Here is a 21,789-nt window from a genome sequence, read left to right on the forward strand (position 1 = left end):
ATGAGCAGGCATGTGGCTGTGTGCAAGAGAGGAGCTGCCCATGTTTGTGTGCAGGGCTGTGCAATGGAGTGGGGTTGTACAGCTGTGTGCGGGGGCCAGGTCCTGTGTGCCATGGAGCTCCATGGGAAACCTCTATGAGTGCTAGCAACAGCAGGAGCACTTGGAGCACTGCCTGGAAGAACGGTGCTGGGATGGGCTGTGGTGGGCCGAAGATGCATAGTGGACCGAAGATGCGTAGATGCTACTCTGGACCAAATGTCGGGCAGCTGCTCATGGAATGCCACTGGACAAATCAGGCTGTGCAGTCTTTGTGAATATGTAATTATGATAGTTTATTGATTGAATGCATTAAAGAAAAAAAAAAAGGAAAAAAAAATAAAAAAATAAAAATAAATAAATAAATAAATAAATAAAAGAAATCCCAGAATGTAGTAAAACATGGAATGCTGAGTTGGGCTGCAACTGAAATGCTGTGCACTGCAGCCGCTGCCTTGTGACGCTTTTCCTCTCAGTCCTTCATGTGCACCTTCTGCATCATCTCTGCAAGGCTGTTCATCTCTGCGAAGAACTGGAAAGAAACAAAGCAAGCGTAGAAGTAGGACAGAAACAATCTAGGGAGATCTCATGAAGAAAGCCTGACCAGTAAACATCCAGAATGGCCCCGTGTGGAACAGCATGTTCCTTTCATTCAGGTCACTGACACTACTTCCCATGACACGTTGTCTATGGTAAGATTCATGCTCTGTCATGGGAAGGTCGTTTCAAAGGTTGCAGTGCCCAACATGGCAAGCTTCTTTATCACAGCAAAACCTTCTGGCTGTTACCAACCACATTGTTCTCAAGCCAGAGGAAGGCGTCCAAGCTCCCCATGGCAGCTCTCACTGACAGTGTCATTTCCTCAAACACACAATTTTTCTATTCCATCGCTTCTCTCAGGATTTTGCCATCTCTTTTATGTCTGACAGATGTAGGCACTGAGACCAACAAGAGAATGCGTGTCTGTGTTCACCAAGGACTCACCTCTGCACGTGCAGCTCTCAAAGAAGCCTTTCTCATTTCCCTTTTCCTTTCTTTTTGTTGTTGTCTTCTTGCTGGAAAGCAAGAATACCAATGAATTCATTTTGTCTACAGCAAAGCTGCAGAAATATGGGTGCCGAGAAAACAAATGGCAGTCCAAAGACAAAGCAAATGGGACTAGGAAGCCTCTCAGTGAGTAACATTTCCAGGGGGAAATACGGAAGAGCATAATGATGTTAATGGAAAGAGATGCGTTTAGGTATTCTGGCACCTCGCTGCCTTTGGACTTTGTAGCCTTCAACTCCTTTCCCCTCCACAGAGAAGGAAAAGGTAAAGCAAGCCCTAAGCAAACTCAATGTGTTTGATAAGGACAGCACTTCACCGGGACGGTGCCACAGCACCTTCTTACCTCTTTGCTTGGAGCTCCGTGGTGGGGTTGGGGCCGGCACACTGCCGGTGCTCTGGCCCCTGGCTCTTTTGTTAGCAGGCAACTGCGCTGCTGCCTGTTGCTCTTCGTCCAAGCCCTTGCGTTTCCCTCCAGCCAGGGTCTTGGAGACAGAGCGGGGGCACACAGCCAGGGAAGGTCTTCTCCCTGAGCTGGGACCTGCTGTTACTGGAAGCCCTCCAGCCTGGAGATGATCTCTCCCAGAAAGCACTTCCTGCACTGCTTTCACGTAGATCATTCCATTTGGCTCACATTGTACATCTGTTATAATCAAGAAAGGAGAAGCAGTTAGACTTCAAGGGAGCCCAAGGCTACTTTCAGTCTGCAGAATGGGCCACAATACTAGGAAATCTCATCTTGAGTGTTCACAGCAGCAGATCTTGGGTGAAGTGTGCGTTTGCATTTCAAATCTGGACAGGGAAGGTACTTGTAAATCCCAGGGACAAAGACCTCAAGCAACATGCAGCAACAACACTCCCAGGAAAGAACAGACAGAAAGCCTGACTAGAACGACACTGAATCAAACCCCGATGCCTGTTGTGCCTCTGTACCTCTCTTGGGTGCCACGTCACAGGCTGCAGTCCTACCCAGACCTGCCGCAAGGCTGCGCTTTGCTGGAAGGCCACTTGCGTCATCTTCTGGCAGAAAGAAACAAGAAATACTTGAAGAGCATCTCTTGGGAGGAAGATTTGAGCACAGCCAACCACCAACTTCAACTCTCCAAGTGTAGTTCCTACCATTTTCCTTTTTGCTGCTACAGCATGGTGCCATTTCTGCAGTCAGCACAGATCTGCAGTGGGCTTTCTTCACTCTTCCATCACACATGCACCCCTTCATGCAGCCCTATTTAGTGGCAGGTACCCACACCACAGCTCTTACCTGCATGGGCTTTCCGTTTCCCACCTTGCCCAGCACCATTGCATGGACGCACGGGCTCTGTCCCTAAAAGAAGAGATCGTGTGTTGATTTCACAGATGACAGTAGCAGTATTGTCCTGTTAGCCCGTGTCCACCCCCCACTAAAGAAAGACCCTGTTTTACAGACAGAAGAGAAACTCACTTTTGCGTGGCAGTAAAGACAGTCCATCCCCATTGTGTCCCTCTGCGCGCTGAAAGGTGCAGCTGGATGTCTGGCAGCTGCGCCGCCTCTGAAGAGAGAAAGGAAGAAACTCAGGTCGGAACGGGCAGCTGAGAGCTTCCAGATCGTGCCAGAGATGGGATATCAGAGTGCTGAGACATCATTGATCTCTAAGGGAAAATACAGCCTGAGCCCTGCCCGTGCCATTAGCCCAGGCTGTCAGCAGTGAGCTCAGGATCCAACCGCTTACTGAGGTCCCAAAGGACCAGCAGGGCTCCCCCTGCTCCACTCCTTCCCTTTACAAATGGGAACAAAGAAGAAAAGTCAAGCCAAAGGAACCCAGCCATACCTTTCCGCTCACAGAGCAGGCATTGGATCCGCACTTGTCTCCTTGCTGAGACATGATCGCTCAAGTGTCAGAGGAAGCACAAGTTCTCTCACAAGCTCTCTCCACAGGAACTTTCCCTGCTCTTGGAAAGAGCTGGCTTCACTCTTCCTAAGACTGCCTCGATCCTCCAAATCTCCCTGCAAACAGGAACCCTGCAGAAATCATCCACAAGAGAAAAGTCAATGGGAGAAGTATATTCCCAGCTTTGTTCTGCCATGCAATTGAGTCTCTTGTGGAGGAAAAGGTCTGGGAATCAGCTGGCTGCAAGAACGTCCCAACGCTAGCTGCAGCTTGTGTCTGACTGCCATGGCTTGTGTCAGCAAGTGCTCTTCTCCATCTCCTCAGGAGCTCTGCACCCAGCCATCCGTGTGGTAGTGAGGCACAAGTTGCGCTCTGTTTCCTTATGAATGGTGTTTCATCATCCTCACCAAAACACGGGTTGGAATCTCCACAAGAACCTCTTTCCCCTGGGAACAGCCATGTGGAGGGGCACTGCTGGAGCTGGGGACTTCTCCCCGGCCTAGCATTTCATGTCTGTAGAGACACCTCCCAGCAGCCAGCCAGCACCAAACCCAGCTCACCTGTTGGGCCTGTTCAGCCTAAGCTGCGCTCAGCTCACCAACACAGCACAGCAGTCCTTCGGACAGGCTCTGCCAGGGTGATCTGTTCCACGAAATGCACAGAGCTCAGTCTCCGCGTGCAGCACGCTCGCCAGAGCACCAGCTCTGCTCACCACCTGTGGGACACGTGCTCCTCCCACCGTGCCAACCATTGAGACCTCAGCAATGCTCGCATGACTTCTGCGCTTTCATCATAATGGAAGTGGACGCCTCCTAGATCCGAATTTAAGGAAACCAACGCCAGGGTCAGCCCATGGGGTGATCTGAAGTCAAACAACAGGGAAGTGAAGGTGACTCTTGCGCAGCTGTCATGGTTTTGTAATTTTCATTAAAAACCAGTCAAGACTAATGTGGCCTCATAGTGCTCAATGGAGTCCCAGGGGAGATCGTGGGAAGGAATAGGGGTGCACATCTGTATGCCCCGAGGCTGGTGCTCACCTCTCTGATTGTGGCTTTAGGCTCCAGAGCCGATGTTGACTTCCCTTACTGTGGCTTTATGGCCCAGGGCCAGTGCCGGCCTCATGGGCTGGGGTTTGAGGCCCTTGGACCATTGCTGGCCTCACTGAGTGGGGCTTCTGCCAGTTGGATACAGCTGCTGGCTGAACTGGCCAGGATGGAGCCTTCCCTGTGCAGCCTCCCATGTGCATATCCACCCCAAGAATGGAAGTCCTCCTTCTATATGTACTCCTTTCAACCACAATGTGGAAAGCAAACCATTTAGGCACCTGAAATGCTTCTGCTCCTGCAGTCTGGCAGAAAGCAATGCCCTCTGTTTCATGCCACCTCTGCACAAACTGGAAGGGAATGGGGAGACGTATGTCAGAACCAATGGGACAGGACTTCACTGGATGCAGTTTAAAAGCAAATCACCCCAGCTCTTGGTTGGGCTGTTGCCCTCTATTGCTGGGGATCCTTGACCCCTGGCCACTGGCTTTCCACCCATGCATCCTTCCTTGGAGCCAAGTGTGCCTTTCCCAGCAGCAAGCACCAGGCTGGAGTCAGCACCAAAACCAAAACCTCCTTGCACCTTTCCCGTCCTTCTTTCACACATCGTCTTTTAGTTTCAGAAAATAGGGCCAGACCCCAGTGAAACAAGAGCTCTAGGACAAAGCAGCTGCTTTATTTTCCTCTTTCCCTTTCCTCATCTACACCCCACAGAAAGACCATTTGCCAAGTAAGGGATGCAGTGATCAGGTGTATGAGGGGCAAAGCAAATCAAGCTTAATTTCAAAGGCTTGCCTCTTCCATGTGACTTCCCTGAGGTCTGATACAATCATAGACTCATCTGATACAGTCATAGATTCATAGAATAGCCTGGGTTGAAAAGGACCACAGCGTGCAGGGTCATAAACCACCAGACCAGGCTGCTCAGAGTCACATCCTCCCTGGCCTGGTCCTATCACTATCCACCCTCAGGAGTGGGGACAGAGATGGTTTCAGGGCTGGCTCTGGGAACAGGCCTGATTGCTGCTAGTGAGCGAGCCAAAGGCTTGATGGCGAATCTCCTCTTCCTTCCCAACTGCAGTGAGATTTGACATGACTCCAACCTACACCAGAAGCCTGAGCACTGCAAGTGTTGACAGCGGGCAGTTGCGAAGGAGACGGAGCTCTCTGCAGAGGGAGAGCATTGCCTACAGGTGAGGCTGGAGGCTGTGGGCTGGGATGTGCATGGGGGTGACCCAACGAGAGCCCATTCCCTAACGCCAAAGGGTCGCTGCTTGTTTGTGGCTGCCCGAGAGAGGGATGGGGAGGCCAGGAGCCCCCCAGTTCACAGGGCTGGTCCCTCTCCACGTCTCCAGAGAGCCATGGGACAGCCCATCAGCTGTCTGTGGGGAAGGCTGCATTACAGCCCAGGCTCCTGGCTCAGGCTGGCGGGATGCGGCCCCAAAGCCATCAGCCACTCAGGCAGACCCCTCCCGCTCTGTCCTTTCAGTCTTCTGCCACCCATCGGGGCTGTGCTTGAAGCCCCAAAGCAGCCGATGAGCTGCCAGCTGCAAGGCCAGGAGGGAACAGAGAGCCAAGAAGAGCTGGGCCCAACAGGATGGGTGGACGTATCCAATCTGTTCAATCTGTTCAGACGTGTCCAATCTGTTGATGTTGTTGCTGCAGCCCCTTTGCTGTGTCTGCGGCGGTCTGTAGGGAAAAGGGGGATCAGGTCAGATGAAAGCCCCTTTAGGGCTCATGGCGGGGGCAGTCCCGCTTTGGGTTGGGGGTTGTTGTTGATTATGGGACGGGGGTCTGCTCACATCCCCTGTGAGCCCCTCCCCCCCAACCCCATCCCATAACCCCTGTGACCCCCCCAACCCCATCCCATTCCAGCTCCCTGCAGGTCACACAATGGAGCTGCTGCTGCTGGTCCTGTAGGAGGATGGTCCTATGCCCACATCCCCAACATCCTCAGCTTCACCCCGTGAGGTTTTTGGGGTCCACATCCTCAGCTTCACCCCAAGGTTTTGGGGTCCACATCCCCACCGGGTGTCCCCAATGTGTCCACAAGGATTTGGGGTCTCATGTCCCCATAGAACCCCAAGTGTCCCCCCAAGGTTTTGGGGCTCACAACCCTGTTGGATATTGGGGAGGTGGTGCCTGCATGCAGCAGGGCTGGAGTCAGGGAGGTCACAAGTGTCTGACAGGGGTGGTCACCTGTAGCACAATATAGGGTTATACACCCCCCATAACCCCCCACCCTTCTTTTGTGTATATGTTGATGTTATTTAATGGGGGGGTGGGGGTCTTCACTCACCACTCCCCCCCCCCACCCCCCCGAGCAGCACTTCCTCCAGCTCCGCTTTGAATCGCACTTTGGCCGCCCGTTTCCCCACACGCTGCAGCCGTTTCCACACCGAAGCCATCGCAAACCCCCCAAAATAAAGCCCCCCCCCCCCCTTCAATATATACTCATTAATAACACACACACCCTTTATATAGAAACTCAGAACGCAGCGTTGGGTGCGGCACAGCCCCGGGGCAGGAAGCGCTGATGATGGGAGGGGGCTGGGCCATATACACTCATATGGGCCCGCCCCTAAGCTCTGCCCCCCTGCACGGAAGGACACGAAGTTCCCCTGTCGTGGCTGTGGGTGACCACTAGGGGGAGCCGTAGGCATAAAGATTGCCCCCCACGCCCCTTCCCCTTCAACCCAATTTGGTTCCAAAGAGACCCCCCCGCCCCCCGCATTAAACTGGGGTCTTAGAGTGCCCCCACTGACTCCAAATACCTCCCCCAACCCACCCTATAGACCCCAAACCCACCCCACTGCACCCTAATCCCACCCCACAGCCCCCAAAAACCCCCCCAAGCCCACCTTAAAACCCCCAAAGGCCACCCCATAACCCCCAGATACCCCCCAAACCCACCCTATGGACCCCAAATCCACCCCTCAGCCCCCAAATACACCCAAAACCCACCCTATGGACCCCAAATCCACCCCTTAGCCCCAAAATACCCCCTTAAACCATGCTGGGGCCTTGGGGGCGGCTGTTGGCGGCCCTCAGCCCACAAACCTCTTCCGCTCCCTCTGCCGTTCCCCCCCCTCCGCCCCACGCAACCAGGTCAGGCCTCTCCGGTCTCCACTCCCCCTTCCCCCCATTATCCCCAATGGGTCCGTGCCGTAACCCGCTCCCCCGGAGGGAACGCGTGCTCTGCGGAAATGAGTCCCCTGGGAAACGCGATCTGCTTCACTGGCGTTCCGCCCTCGCTTTGGTTCCTACGGTCTACAGAGCCGGAGGAAGGCGATCCCGGGGAGGGGGGGGGGGTGTCCTCAGAGGGGTGGGGACGTGTCAGCTGTGTCTCCACGGAGGGCTGTGTGTCCCCCCCCTACAGGTGGAGCTGCTGCTGCTGCTGCTCGTGTACCCCCGTGGGCGCCCCCACCACCACCACCCAAAACGAAGGGGGGCTGCGGGGATACCTGAGAGTATTGGCTCAGGCGCCCGGCCCCCCCCGGCCCAAAGCGTGCAGCCGCTACCTGCGGCGTTTGGCCGCCCGGAGCCTGGGGGGGTTACGGGAGGGCTTTGGCACGATGGGGAGCCCCGGAGGGGGGTTACAGCTTTGCATCCGTTTGGAGCCCGACGACGCGACCCCCCCTCATCGCCTCCACATCCTGGCGCTGCTGCTGCAGGTGGGGGGGGGGGGCTCAGGGCTGATCGGTGCGGTTGGAGTCGGGGGGAGCAGAATTAAGGCTCACCCTGCGCCCCTCCCGCTTTCCCCCCCCCCCCCCCCCCCCCCCCCCCACTCACCATGTGGGAAACGCTGGGGGTGGGACCTGAAAGCCGGTTGGTGTGGGAAGGGGCTCGGCCCCCCACCGCCATCACCCCCTTCGTGTTGGATGAAGGGGAAGGAGATGGGGGGTGGGTGGCGGCCGCCTCGTTGCCCCCCCGCGGTCTGGCCATAGGAAATAATTCATCTCAGTTGTTTTCTTATGGATTCATTTGCTTCCTCGAGGTTGTCCTGACATTCGGCAATTTCCTTCAGTAGCGTTTCGAGCCTTTTCACTTCTGCATCCTTCTGCTGTAGAAATATCACATTCAAAACAGGACGAACCAGATCATTTTAGAAACAATTACAAGCCAAGTTGCATTTTGGTGTTAAAAACAGCCATAGACTCATAGAATAGCCTGGGTTGAAAAGGACCACAGTGTGCAGGGTCTCCAACCAGCAGACCAGGCTGCCCAGAGCCACATCCAGCCTGGCCTGAAATGCCTCCAGGGATGGAGCATCCACAACCTCCCTGGGCAACCTGTTCCAGTGCGTCACCACCCTCTGTGTGAAAAACATCAACCTAATATCCAACCTAAACGTCCCCGTATCACTTTAAAACCATTCCCCTTGTCCTATCACTGTCCACCCTTGTAAACAGCCATTCCCCTGCCTGTTTATATGCTCCTTTCAAATACTAGAAGCCAACAGTGAGGTTTCCCTGGAACCTTCTCTTCTCCAAGCACAAGCCCAGTTCCCTCAACCTGTTCTCATAGGAAAGGTACTCCAGCCCTCTGATCATCTTACTGGCCCCCCTTAGCAATATTTGCAATTCTCTTTTGCCTTCCTGCAAGCACACCTGCTTCAGGGCACATTTCATCCCACTGTTAGGCCTTGTAAGAAGCACTATGGCAAGTCCATATGCAGAAAACACTGGCATTCCATTCACTAACAGAGAAACTATTCTGCCCTTGCTCCTGACTCTTGTTCCTGCCTCCTCCTGCACTGGGCAGTGTTTGTGGGCAATGAAAGAAATACCCACATTCTGGAAAATACAGACAAAAAAGAAACAGGCAGAAAAGCGGCACTAATACTTTGTCACTGGTGGGAATCTCCACAGAAAGTGCTGCGCTAAAGGTGTGAGGTTAAGGGATCATCACTGTCACGATAAAAGTCACAGCATGGAAGATTTAGCGATGGCGTGCTGACTAGAAGGAAAAAACAACACTTACCTTGGAGCTTGTTCATTTTCTCTCCTATCATCGGATATCTTCTCATCATCTACGTAGCTCTGAGGTTGGCCAAAGCCTGTTGCCATGAGCTTTGCTAAACGCAAAAGTGCTATGGCTCAGAGGTATTACACCGGCACATAGCATAGGAGAACTCCATAACCCAAGTGTCAAGGGAAGAAGAAAGGGGAACTGTTACAATTAATTACGTTCACTAAATTGATAATTGTAGGCTTCTTGTCACACACTACTGCCTACAGCAAAACAGCACAGATGTTGACAACTGTGATTTCTGCATACAAGCAACCACTCGAGGCTGAGCACTCTCTCCTGTCTCTTTGCCATTCCTAGAAAGACCCAGAAGAGCTCAGTGTTCTCTTGCTGTTAGTTTACATCCTCCAAGCACTTCCAAAGGCACGCTGCTCTGTAGAAAAAGCTGAGCTGCCCAGAAAGTTTGTGCAGGAAGAAGGCAGCAGTGTCAGTGCACGTCATCCTGGGGGATCTGAATGCATTTGTGAAGAGAACAGGGAAAGGAGAGGGAAGAGAGCAAAACCAACAGGCACTAGCACTGCTGCCCACAGGGGGCGGGGCTTGAGGCAGGGCCTGTGCCAGAGGGGGGCCTGGCACAGTTAGGGCCAGCTCAGGGCCCAGAGCAGAGGGGGAGCAGGCAGAGGCAGGGCCTTGGGGCCCAGGATGGAGGAGGACCAGGCACAGCTGGGGCCAGCTCAGGGCCCAGAGCAGAGGGGGACCAGGCACAGCTGAGGCCACTGCAGGGCCCAGGTGAGAGGGGAACCCAGCACAGTCGGGGCTGCTTTGGGGCCTGGGCCGGAAGGGGGCCGGGCACAGCCAGGGCCTATCCCCCTTTTTTGCACATATGAAATGCTCCCAGCTGTGCTGCACAGCAGAACATCTTTCAATGGAGATGAAAGCCTGTGAAATGAGAGAATCCTTTCTTATTTCTTTCACATTTGTGTTTGTTGACTGCAGTTCCAACCAGGTGGAATCGCAGTGTCTTGCAAGTGACACCTGGAAGCAGGTACAGACTGGAGACACAGCACCCTCAATGTCCAGGTGAGTAACAGCAGCCAAGGAGGCCTTTGGGCTCTGCAGGGTCCAAGTGTGGAGCTTTACACACAGGAACACCTGAGTCTAAAGACAGTGGCAGAGCTGCAGAGCTTGCCATAGTAGGGAGGCACAGTGGCTCAGCTCATTTCCCACAGTAACACAGGAAATAAGAGCCATGAGGGAAATGCAGATGCCTTCTGCCCCCATCAGAGGGGAGGAATGAGCTGCACTTCCACAGAGACATTCCTCTCACAGCCACTCACACCTCAGGTGTGGAGGGACGAGCTGGGGCTGCTGGTGGCAGCTGTGGAACACTGCCATCTGTGGTGCTCCATCCTACCTTGGAGGTGGGCATGTAGAGCTGAGGACCTTTGTCACTGCACAAATGACTGCAAGCAGAGATGTAGCAGAGGGAACATAAAGCATTTAATAACTTATACAAAGCAATGAGTAATAGAAATGACAATATTTCCAACCAAATATCCCCCATCCTAGCAGTCATATCTGATCTGTACAATCCCACCCAAACAATTTCCCAGCCCCCTCCAATTCCTCCTCACTATCCCACCCCTGAATTTCCTTCCCCCAATTCCCACACAGTAATTGCCCACACTAATTACCAGCATGCAGGGCATAGAGAACACCTGTTCCTTGTGTGCAGACACCTGAAAAAAAGAAGTGGCAGGGAACTGGAGGTCTGTAGCAGGTTCTGGAGGCTCTGCATAGAACGTAACCCCAGACCACAACCCCATCAGCTGCTGGGGCAGCATCATCCCTGTCATTGGGGGATGTTGCCAGTGGTGGACAGGGACACAGGGAGAAGCCACACCTTGGTGTAGCTCTGATCTGCTCATGTCCAGTCCAATCCTCTATAGCACTTTCCATCTTCTGTCCTTTGTTCTTAACCGTATCCTTCCTTCTCTTCTGCTCTTTTCCTTTCTTTTAGGTGTCTTACCTGTATCTGCTTTTCCCCTCTTCTGTTCTTTTACTGCTCTGGTCAGCATCCAGTGTCTGCACCACAACTCTAGGTTTTGGGATGGAGAAAGGTACACGGGGCATAGATTTGTACAAGAAAAGCTCTCTTGCTATGCCCAACAGGTGACAAAAAGGGGCCCTCAGGACCACAAAGGCAGCTTGTTTCTCCAAAAATAAATAAACTTAATTCTTTTCTTTATAAGAAGCATTAGAATCTTACAGAGGAGATGAAAATCATCTTCACTATGCTTTTAGACTGTACATAGACTAGACCAAGATGTGTGGTGTTGCTTTGATACCTTATGAGGAGCACCGGTATCAGTGGATGAAGCTAACATTGTCTCAGAAGCACAATAATGGAGTACTTTTGTTCATAGTTGGCCTGAATGCAGTACAGGAGTGTGTTGCAGTAGTACTTGTTCTGAAATTCTAGGCTCTGACAAAGAAGTTTAGCAGGGTCCAAAGCACTTGTGAAAACAGTAAAATATTATTACTTCCTGTGTTAACAAATGAGTCTGTTACAATAGGATGATGAAAATAATACTGCTTTAATGTGCTAATCATCAAACAGAGGATCTAGTCAGATTTCTAACTTCCAGCTCTTTAATTTTAGAGGTCTAGTTTGGAGCCTAGGGGACGCATACAAGTTTGCCTGCGTATTAAACCCTTTACGGCACGGGAGAGAGCAAATGGATCGCAGGTAAGGCATTTATTTAATCATAAACAAAAAAACAACCCTTAAAGTATATATGTTTTCTTTCCTGTAAGATGACCTTTTAAAACTTTTTTCATGCCTGCATTACTTGTGCTTCCTTGTAATAGGGATGTGTTTCACTTGAGGACTCAACAAGCATCATACTGAAGTCCCCTAAGAGCTCATTGGGAAGAATGAGCAATAAAACTTTAGGACAGACAACACAGAAGTTCACCTTTTCACGGGTAAATTAATTGTCTTTAAATGATATTAAGTTATTTGTGGAAAAAGTTGTTTGTCTTCTGTTACTTCATATAAAGCAAACAAGTTTTTCTTAACTGTCTTTAGAATTATCAACGTGTATCTGACTCCTTACAAGTACTTAAATATTGCTTAAACAAAATAAAGAGATTAACCAGCTTCTTGGTAACATTCAGGTGTTTGGACCTGAAGCAACTCAAGAAGAATTCTTTGAAGGTACTGTGAAGCAACCAGTGAAAGAGTTCTTAGAAGGATGTAATTGCCTTGTTTTTACGTATGGCGTTACAAATGCTGGGAAAACTTACACATTCCAAGGTATGAGCAGAAATGCTTTTTCCTTGAATTAATTTCTTAAAGTGAGAACTACTTCTAGAAGAGAGAGATGTTATGACTTCTTACCTAGTTACTCAACAGGCCTTGTACGTTGCCTTCTTTTGAATACTAGTAGCCTTGAAAAGTCGTCTTCTTCCATAACAAATATTACTAAATTTACAAGTGTGTAAGACAGCATACACTACAATAACTTTGGTTTTTGTTCCTACTATAAATGCGTGCATCTTAAATGCTGTTCTTTATTTGAAGGCAAAGTATGTCTGAGTTTGTTTGATTTATTGTAGGCAGAAATTAAACATTCTGAAACATTTGATCAAGGTATTTCAATCTTTTTTCAAATTTCTGATTTTAGTAATAACAGCAGCATAGAAGATTGTGTTCCCTGAGCTTTAGTAGTACAGAAATAATACATCAATCTCCTTTCTGGCTGGGAGCAGTTGTTTTTTATGTTTAATATTGTCATAACAAATGAAACGATTGGGTTCACAGGAAACAAATTCCCCTTATTTCTGTTATTTAGTGTTCTGTTACTATGTATTTCCAATAGTTTTATATGCGTGGAGCTGAAGACTTTCCCATAGTAATACCTTTTTAGGACTTAAATATTAAGAATCAACAGGGTAGTATGTTCAAAAATTATCTTTCTATGCACCTTCCATACAGCACTATAGAAATTCTTCTGCGTATTGTCCTCTCTTGTGTTCATGACTGACTTTAAAACACTGAAGCTTGCTTGGTATTTAGTGACAGTGGAAAAACTAAGGCGTGAAGTAGGCAAGATGTGGAGGTAGTTGTGTGCTCCAAGAAAAGGCAATGGGAAAGGAGCTGAGTTACTTTAACAGTTTTTATGAGACTTGTAGATATTTCTAAATAGGGTTTGTGGGACGAACGGGATGTTGTAGCAGAGACATCACTCTGGTTTTTATTTCAGGGTTGTTTCAGAGCGGGAAGGGAGCCTGGTAAACAGTTGAAAATCTGCACGTCTGTTAAATGTGGGAGTTTGCTGTGGGTTAGTTTTTCTTCTTAAGGCTAAGCTTATGCAGAATATTCTGGCTGTTTTAAAGTGATGCCCTGTAATGTCTAAGGAATGGGATGTGAGCTGTTGCTTAAAGCCAGTATTTTTCAGGGAACAGTCTAGTAACACTGCAAACATTGCTTCAGACTGTAACTGGCCTCTAAATTCTTTGTGTATACTTTGAGATTAGAATCAGTTATCTTTGTCTTCATTTATGTTTATATGTTGCTTACAATAGTAACCTGGCCCTTCTTTTGTGTATTGCTTACAGGGACAGAAGATGATGTTGGTATTTTGCCAAGGACGATGGATATGTTGTTTAAAACTGTTGGAGGAAGGCTATACACAAAAATGGATCTGAAACCTATTCGGTGGAGAGATTACGTAAAACTGACTAATGACAAAGTGAGAGAAGAAATTGCTCTTAAAAATTTGTTGCTTCATCTGACAAAAGAGGTAGGAAACTACTTTATAAAGAAATGATGAGTACATGCATCTTGTGATAGTTCAGTGTTATCCTTTCCATTCTGTAATGAAAGAGGGTTCTGTATTTACACACAGTTTTCTATTTGTCTTTCTGTTCTTGCTGAAAAAGAATGAAGCATCTTATTAGTGGTGTGCTACACCACACTGGGGTATTTTAGTTGTGGAGTATGTTAACTTGATCTTACTGATGAGGTGGTTAAGTGTGGACTTCACAGTGTGAAAGGCAGGTGGCAGTAAAATTCCTTCTGAATTATTTCAAGAGCACAGCTGAGTATGAAGTCTGGCTCCAATGATCTTTAAGTATTTCGGGGAAAAACAACACCTGTCTTCTACATGAACCAAAGATGTGTAAAACTGTTCTAGGTTTAGTGAGTATGTGGAAAGAAAATGCAGTGAACAGCTATATGCTGATCTCATCCTACTCCATTAGAGAGTTAAGATGTGGTCGTGCGATATAGGTGCCTCCTCTAGTTTCAAGACCCGTGTTCCTAGGTAAAATACTTGACCTTATAAGCTAAGTAGGTACAAGCTTTGCTGACTATACAAAGCCAGATCTGGGTGAGTGTCATGTAGATGAAAACTTCTATGTTAGAAGTTTTACTTCTAAGCATACTGTATCTGGTAGGTGAGATTACTCCTCTTCAGTAGATGAGAATTTCTTTCTACTTTTGTGCTCTATAAAAAAGCAACACAACCTGAAGCCTGGGAACTGAGTATACATCTATGAACATCATGAGATCAACATGTTGGGAGCTATTCTGTATTTTCTATGACCAAACTACTTAAAAATATTATATTTACAAAATTTAGTCATAACTTCATTTGTGTAACACTTTGATAGCCTGAGTTAAGAAATAATAAGCTGCTTATCTACATTAAGTGATCAAGTATTCTACCTTAACTTCCTTTTCTGAGAGTTGACCTAATAAGCCATAGGATATGGAAGTCCTGAATTAAGAAAATCCCAATAAGAAAAATATTTCAGGAGTCCAAGATTCATGAAGGGTAAAATGCAGATTATAAATGGGCTATTGAAAATCATCTTATTAAATAACTCCTTTTCCTGTTGGGGATTCTCTCCCTATTTGTTCTTTTTCTTTCTGAATCAGGAAGCTGAAATGCATCAGATCTTATAGTAAAGGAATTGTCAGAAATGAGTAGTAAGGTGAAACCAGTCAAAATGTGTAGCCAGGATTTTTGTGTTGGCACCTTGGAACTATACTGGTTCTGGTAGAGCAATACAGCTGCTTTTAAAATAAATAAATAAATAAATAAATAAAAGCAACCAGTGGTGTATTGGTGCTGTACATCAATAATAAATCCTAAAGTCTCTGTTTTCTTTCGTAGGTAGACCATCACAACAGCACTAATGACAAATCCCCATCTGATTCTAAGGGTATGTTTTATATTAAACAGTAGCAATTAGAAAAGCTTCTGTAAGGTCAACGACTGGCTTTTTTGGCTAATGCTGATAATAAAAGGATTATTTAGCTTTTATTTGTAACAGAACGGAATAATGGGCAGGACATCTGGGCAGAAAACAGAAGGAATAAAATGGCTAGGAGACTACTGGGACATCTATCATAACCTGGTTTTATGAGGTGAAAGTAAAACAAAGAAAAAGAGTATGATTTCTGATAAGATCCCTAGTGGTTTTCCGACAGGCCTTTAGGGCACTTAAGAACTCACTAAATACTTTTTTTTCCCTAAAAAGTCAGAACGAAGTGTCCTTACTAGTTCAGTTCTCTATATTGTAAAGACTGAAGAGTTCTGAATATTTCTAACCCAACTATAGATGTTAGATTGGGTTTTGGAAGTGAAAAAGCAAGCTTTATAGCAGGTGTGTCTTTGCAAATGTGTAGGGCACGCGTCTTGACTTCCAGATACTTGGTGTTTGTATGAGAGGTGGGGATTCTCTGTGTTTATGTTCTGGGAAAAGTTTTAAGCTGTAAGCTTAACTATTACTTATTTTTAAATGCAGCTACTTTTACTGTCTCTACATTGACTTGTAATATTTTCTACTTTGCAGGTGCAGAAAATCTCTCAGAAGGGTCAGACCAACTTAGCAGATTATCTATAGATGATTTTGTGAAGTTCTCTGGGTTTCATTTTTTGAGATTTACAATGAATGTTTTTATGATTTACTGGCTCCTTTATCAAATGACAGAAAAAAAAGGACACTTCGCCTTGCTCAAGACATCAAGGGATATTCTTACGTAAAAGGTAACTAGAATACTTTGCAAACTGCCAAGCTTGTCATGGAATAGTGTAACATGTTTCTTCTGAGATAGAAAACTCTTAAATGTGTTCAGTGTAGCTCTAGAAGTGTCTGCTTGAATGCGAAGGCAACAAGCTACATGTATGTATCTGCATCTTCAACAGTATTCTCCTTATTCCTGTACTTTGCCCATAAAGCCTGTGTGAACTCCACTGCCTTCATCATCCTTGAAAATGAGAGCCATACAGTCGTTATAATGCAGACAGAATCCAGATAACCCATCCCCAATAAAAACTACAAGCTAAAACAAAAAACTTCTCAGATTGACTTCTGCACCAATGAATACAAACTTTCGGCTTCTGTAGTTTAAGAACTTAGCTTTTGTACTTTCAGTACTAAGGCTGCTTGCTTAATTTGGATGGAACATACTTTAGTATACTGGTAGGATAAACTGTTGTGCTATACTATACCTTGCCCTTTTCTGTGGGAGGAAGAATCTTAGTCTTATCTGCCATCAGCTTGTCGTATGTTTGAGGCAGAGTTAATGAAGTATTTTATTGTCTTAACTAAATGTTCTTAGTTTGTATACCTTATTTCTTGTTCACTTTCTCTTTTGCTAGCAAAGCTTGCAAAAATCACTTTTCCTTCTTTTGAAAGGTTTGCAGTGGGTTCAGATTTCTGATTCTAAAGAAGCTTTCAGACTTTTTAAACTGGGACAGAAACACCAGAGTTTTGCAAGCACAAAGCTAAATACTTGCTCCAGCTGAAGGTGGGAAACTTTCACTAACATTGGGTGTAACATAGTGTGGGGAAGAGGGATGAATGAAAATATTGTTTATGGCTTTTTTTCGGGGAAGAGGCTTTAAAAAGGCTTGATATCTAGTGTTCCATGTGATATTTTGTGACAGTTTGTGATTCTAGTGCTTTGAACTAGAAGGATTAGTCCTTCAAGCAGATAAGTGCATACAAAAGCTAAGTGTTTTATCAAAAACTCTCAACAAAACAACTAAGCCTTCTTCCATGTAAGTAATGGTGGTTCATGAGGGGGAAGAAAAGCAAAATAAACCAAGACGGAATGTCTCTTTAAAAGGTTTAATGCATCTAGTAGAATTATTGTTAATTGAATCTGGAATAAATCCAGCAGTGTTTTGAACAGATGTTACAGATTTTAGAAAATGTGTGTATTTCTGGCTATTGACCTTGCTTCATTTCTCCTTTTAGCCACAGTATATTTACAATTAAGGTACTAAGAATTGAAGACCTTGAAATGCCACGAGTGACACGAGTCAATGAGTAAGTTCAGAGCAGAGTTCCCTTCTTCTTTTAGGATGAAATTGTCAGTTACTTTCAGTATTGATGTATTGATATTGGGCTACGGACACTAGGTTCCCTGATACAGCTTCCTGTATGAGTGGTGGTTCCCCATTTCCTGTCATTATGCAGTACTAAACCATCAAGTTGTAATGCTGTTCTATATCTTGTGCCCACTGTTCCACACAGTGTTCCTTTATCCTTCTCACTCAACTTCTGAACTAAATCCTCAGAAGGAAGAATATGGCAGAAAAATGGAAGCTGTGTTGGAAAAGAGTTTGGCAGGAAGTAGTGTGCAACTTCACTAGGAAAGCAACATTAAAAAGCATGAAAGGGTTCAAGAAATTGTTCCTCTAGGAGGAGTGGTTGTGTTGGAAATGATAAATAATCAATGTACATTCAAAGGCAAGAAAACTTAATTTTCCTATCTGCCTTCAGATTATCACTGTGTGATCTTGCTAGTTCAGAAAGGAATACCAAGACGTGCAATGAAGGTGACAGACTGAAAGAGAGTGGAAATATCAATGCATCTCTCCTAACTCTAAGCAAGTGTATTAGTGCACTCAAGATCAGTCAGCAGTCAAAGTAAGTCCTTGTACAAACTGTAAACTAGTAGTAGATTTCAGATATCATGTACAATGTTTAAACTATTGTTTAAAATGCAGAGTACGAAACTATGTTATGAGTGAAAACTATCTGTAGGCTTCTGCAGATGTGTGAAGACTTAATGATCTAAGAAAGTGATCTATAAACTTGCCTTCTTTTTGTTGTTGTTTTTTGTTTGTTTGTTTGTTTTTTCAAATAAAACCATTCTAGTTCTAAATTTCTGAATGTGTTATCATAGACTTAAGCAAATTAGCGTTGTGGGTTTTTTGTTTTTTTTTTTTCTGGCCTTGCCTTCTCAAACAAGTCCTGGGGCAGATTATAAAATTTGTTTTCACTATTTTCACTTTAAATGTGTGAAGTGTTAGACCTTTTCCTCCTTTGTTAGTTAGTTGCATTTATCATTTAGTTCTGCTGTAACAGTTTTCCTCAGGGATATTGCTGTGCTTTGTCCTAGCCAAGAGACATGGTCAGAATATATATATTATATATATATAATTTGGAAAAGAAAAATTATATATAGATATATATAATTACATATATACATATAGATATATATAATTACATATATACATATATATATATTTTTTTCCAAACCTTGATGCAACTTCATCATTCTTTCTGATCTAGCTAACCAAATTCAGAGAGAAGAAAGCCTGCTTGCTACTTCTGTCTGAGGTTGTGCTCTAAATGAGTGCAGACAGAGCTTTCTGTATTTTAAACAATGTAGTATTTATTTACAGTCACAGCTGGATATAATTGCAGAATTCTCTGCTGATTCTCATTTGAAGGTGTCTTTCTGTCCCAAAGATTAGGTGAGCTCTGTGTTCATGAAATGCCACACTGTGCCTGGTAGCCTATTCAAATTCTGTTATGCTTAAAAGTAGATGAAAATAGGCCTTGCTACTGGATTAGTCTCTTATCTGTCTGTCCTTTCTAGGGAAGAAGGATTCCTTAAAATTAGCTGCTGCTTAAAGTGCTTTGATTTATTCAGAACTGTTTTATTTGTTGGTCCTGATCACTTGAAATTTTAACAATATGGGGGAAATGTAGTGATGACTTTGATAGTAATTTTCTTTAAAATAAGAACTCATTTACCACTCCTGCACTAAAGCTACTTATGGGTCACGTGTGTTGTGACAGGAGCGTAGCTATGTGAAGCTTTTAGCTCTGTTGGCAGAATTCAGTAGCTGTAAAGAGTCCAGCAGGTAACCTCACTAGAGAACAGTGTGTTTAGTCACGCTTTAGGAGTTCTCTCCTAATTTTCTGTACATCACCAGCTGTTTGATTCAGTGGCTTAACCTTGGTTTAGGAAACACCAGAGATGTTGTGATAAGTATATGCTTCTTTATTTCCAAAGTATTTACTATTGTCCTTTCCTAGAGACAATATACTGAGAGAGTGGTTATCTCTGATTTTGTTGGGTACTGTTTTCTTAGAAGTAGATAGGTCAGTTTGCCAGATGTGGTAAGGGAAAGAGAAAGGTGAGAGAGAATTTAAGCTAACGTGAGGCTGTATGACCTATCTTAGGCTGGATGTTGAATGTACTTTTTGTTTTAAATGTTCTCGTGGGTTGTCTAAGAAGATAATGGCTGCATAGTAGCTGGAACAATCATACAACCTGACTGCAAACTAGCAAAAAGATTAAATTCAAAACAACCCACAACTCAAAATGATTTAAAGACTAGTGCAGTTATTAATGTGTTGTCTTCCACTTGGATAGCTCTCACATTGAAATGAAGCTGTTAACTTCTGCTAATGGGATTTGTTGTGGTTTTTGTCTTCAAAGGGTGCAGCAGTACATACCGTTTAGTGAAAGTAAGTTAACACACTTTCTTCAGGGATTCTTCAGTGGAAAAGGGAAGATACACATGTTAGCAAACATCAGCCAGTGTGCTTCAGCCTATGAAGAAACACTCAATGTGCTAAGATTCTCAGCTATTGCACAAAAAGTGAGTATGTTGTAGTCTATTTTTTTGATCAGTACTTATGATTTGCATTTAAAGAAAAAATTCTGTTCTTCTAAGAATATGAATCTATTTGTGTAGTATCTGTAGTGAATCTGGGTGTTTGTCTCCATACAGCAGTCAGGTTTTTTAATTTAGTGTTTTAGTTGAGCTTAATTTTCCTACAGAGTTTTCTAAAAATCTCTACTGGGGTCTTTGTGTTTCTTTGGGGTGTGAGGGCATAAGCATCTTCTGAAAATCTCATTCCTAAAAAGTATTCAACCTAACAAGAAGCAACTTGTTACATCTGGAGGAGATTTTATGCTATTTACTTAATTTTTCTCTCTTCTCAAAATATGATCCCATGTAGGAAAGCAAATCCAGCTACCCCATATGTTGCTGCTGTTGTAATTTTGAATATTGTCCAGTTCAAGTGTTGACAAAAGAAGTGGAGCAGTAAAGAGTTTGAAAAGCTGTGTTATGGCCATCAGATGCTTCAGTGGGAAAGTGGGGGTTAAGCGGAATGGGTAGGAGTGAGTGCTATGATATAACACTGAAGAAGTTAAGCTGTCAGATCAGTGCTACAGTCTTGATGGAAAACTTTGAAGTGCTGAGAGTTTGTGTTTGAAGCACAATTGATGGATGTGTGCCCTTGGATTGTGGCCTTATCTGAAAGAGGTTAAGTGTGAAAGTAGAGGGAGCAGCCTATGAGGGTGATGTGGCGCTGCAAGACAAAGAACTGAAAAGATGATGATCAGTTGCACTGAATGCAACTGGAAAGTCAAAACATAAAAAAAGCAGAAATCTATGGCTGCATGAAGTGGCAGTTCTTGTACATTGTTTGCCTAGTGAAACTCTTGAGGTTAAAAGCAGGATTGGAGTCTGCAATAACTCTTTTGTACTTTCTTGAAAACTGGTTTAAGTAGTGACCAAACATCAAATACTATAAAATATATCAGCTGTTACTAGAATGCCACTTATCTTCCCCCCATATGAATCACTGTCATGTTGTATGTGAATTTGTGAGGTGGGTTTTGAAGCTGAAATTAAAAACTTCTTCTATGGCTGTCTTCATAGTGGCTATCCAGACTATCTGTAGAAATAACAGCTATTATGTAGTCAGCTATTCACCAGTTTTAACTGATTATAAATTACGTTTCAGGGTGGAGAACATAGCATAGTGCCTGACACCTGTGTTGATCCTGAGGGCATTCTTGATTCTGTGCATTATGATGTCATGGATATTAAAGAGCAAGCTGAGGCAGCACATAGTTCCATTGTATCCCTGGGGGACCCAAAGGAAGATATTGGCTGGTTTGAAAAGCAGCTGGAGAAAACTAACTTTGAACTGATGGAGACCAAAGAAGAGCTAACAGAGAAAAACACCAAACTACTTAAAACTGAAGAAGAGCTGATGCAGAAGAGCAAAGGTGAGTTATGCAATGTGAAAGGTAGAAGACAGAAATAGTTCATTAATCTAAAATAGAAATAACCAGTTTGAGTAGGAATTAGAGGAGTTGTTCTACCTTTGGAACCATAGCCTGTAGATAAATGATAGTTTGTTCCTTGTGTATATTCAGGTTCAGCAATTCCACGGTTTTTGGTTATTTCTTTTCTTTTTTCCCCCTCTCCTTTAAACTGCAACGAGCAGCTTTACGCTTTCGTAAGTATGGGGTTAAATGTCTATATCTTGATTTTTACTTTTATATTGTAATCTCTACTCTTCTTTATGTCTTGTTGATGCAATGTTTTCATTCCAAGAAATATAGAAAACTTTTGAATCACTCCCAATAAGTGAAGACCACATGCAAATTAATTAATCTGTTCAAAAGCTACCTAAACATTAGAATATCTGGAAAAATTGATTACTTAATAAACTATCTATTGGCTACTTATGTAATACAACCTTTT

General features: G+C 45.0%; 1 protein-coding gene and 1 pseudogene across 7 annotated transcripts; one reads left to right on the plus strand and one right to left on the minus strand.

Annotated features, from left to right (window-relative positions):
* Window positions 1–307: 307 nt before the first annotated feature.
* On the minus strand, window positions 308–7,931 carry LOC146752358 (zinc finger CCCH domain-containing protein 11A-like). 7 transcript variants are annotated; one of them, XM_085532016.1, is made up of 9 exons: window positions 6,465–6,672; window positions 3,986–5,680; window positions 2,889–3,810; window positions 2,522–2,609; window positions 2,342–2,404; window positions 2,014–2,100; window positions 1,427–1,723; window positions 1,021–1,091; window positions 308–568 (listed from the first exon to the last, which is right to left on the minus strand). In XM_085532016.1, exons 3-9 carry the CDS (start codon window positions 2,940–2,942, stop codon window positions 509–511), a joined length of 720 nt encoding a protein of 239 aa, XP_085388142.1. In that variant the 5' UTR covers window positions 2,943–3,810; window positions 3,986–5,680; window positions 6,465–6,672; the 3' UTR covers window positions 308–508. The 7 variants fall into 7 exon arrangements, with proteins under 7 accessions (XP_085388142.1, XP_085388145.1, XP_085388144.1 ...); XM_085532019.1 differs by having other exon boundaries at window positions 2,889–3,079; window positions 3,509–5,680; XM_085532018.1 differs by having other exon boundaries at window positions 2,889–3,394; window positions 3,509–5,680.
* LOC146752359 (kinesin-like protein KIF20B) lies at window positions 3,234–20,629 on the plus strand (annotated as a pseudogene).
* Window positions 20,630–21,789: the final 1,160 nt, after the last annotated feature.

The sequence above is a fragment of the Coturnix japonica genome, unplaced genomic scaffold (genome assembly GCF_054131305.1).
Source record: "Coturnix japonica strain WE unplaced genomic scaffold, WE-NBRP24 Scf046, whole genome shotgun sequence".
Classification (NCBI taxonomy): Eukaryota; Metazoa; Chordata; class Aves; order Galliformes; family Phasianidae; genus Coturnix; species Coturnix japonica.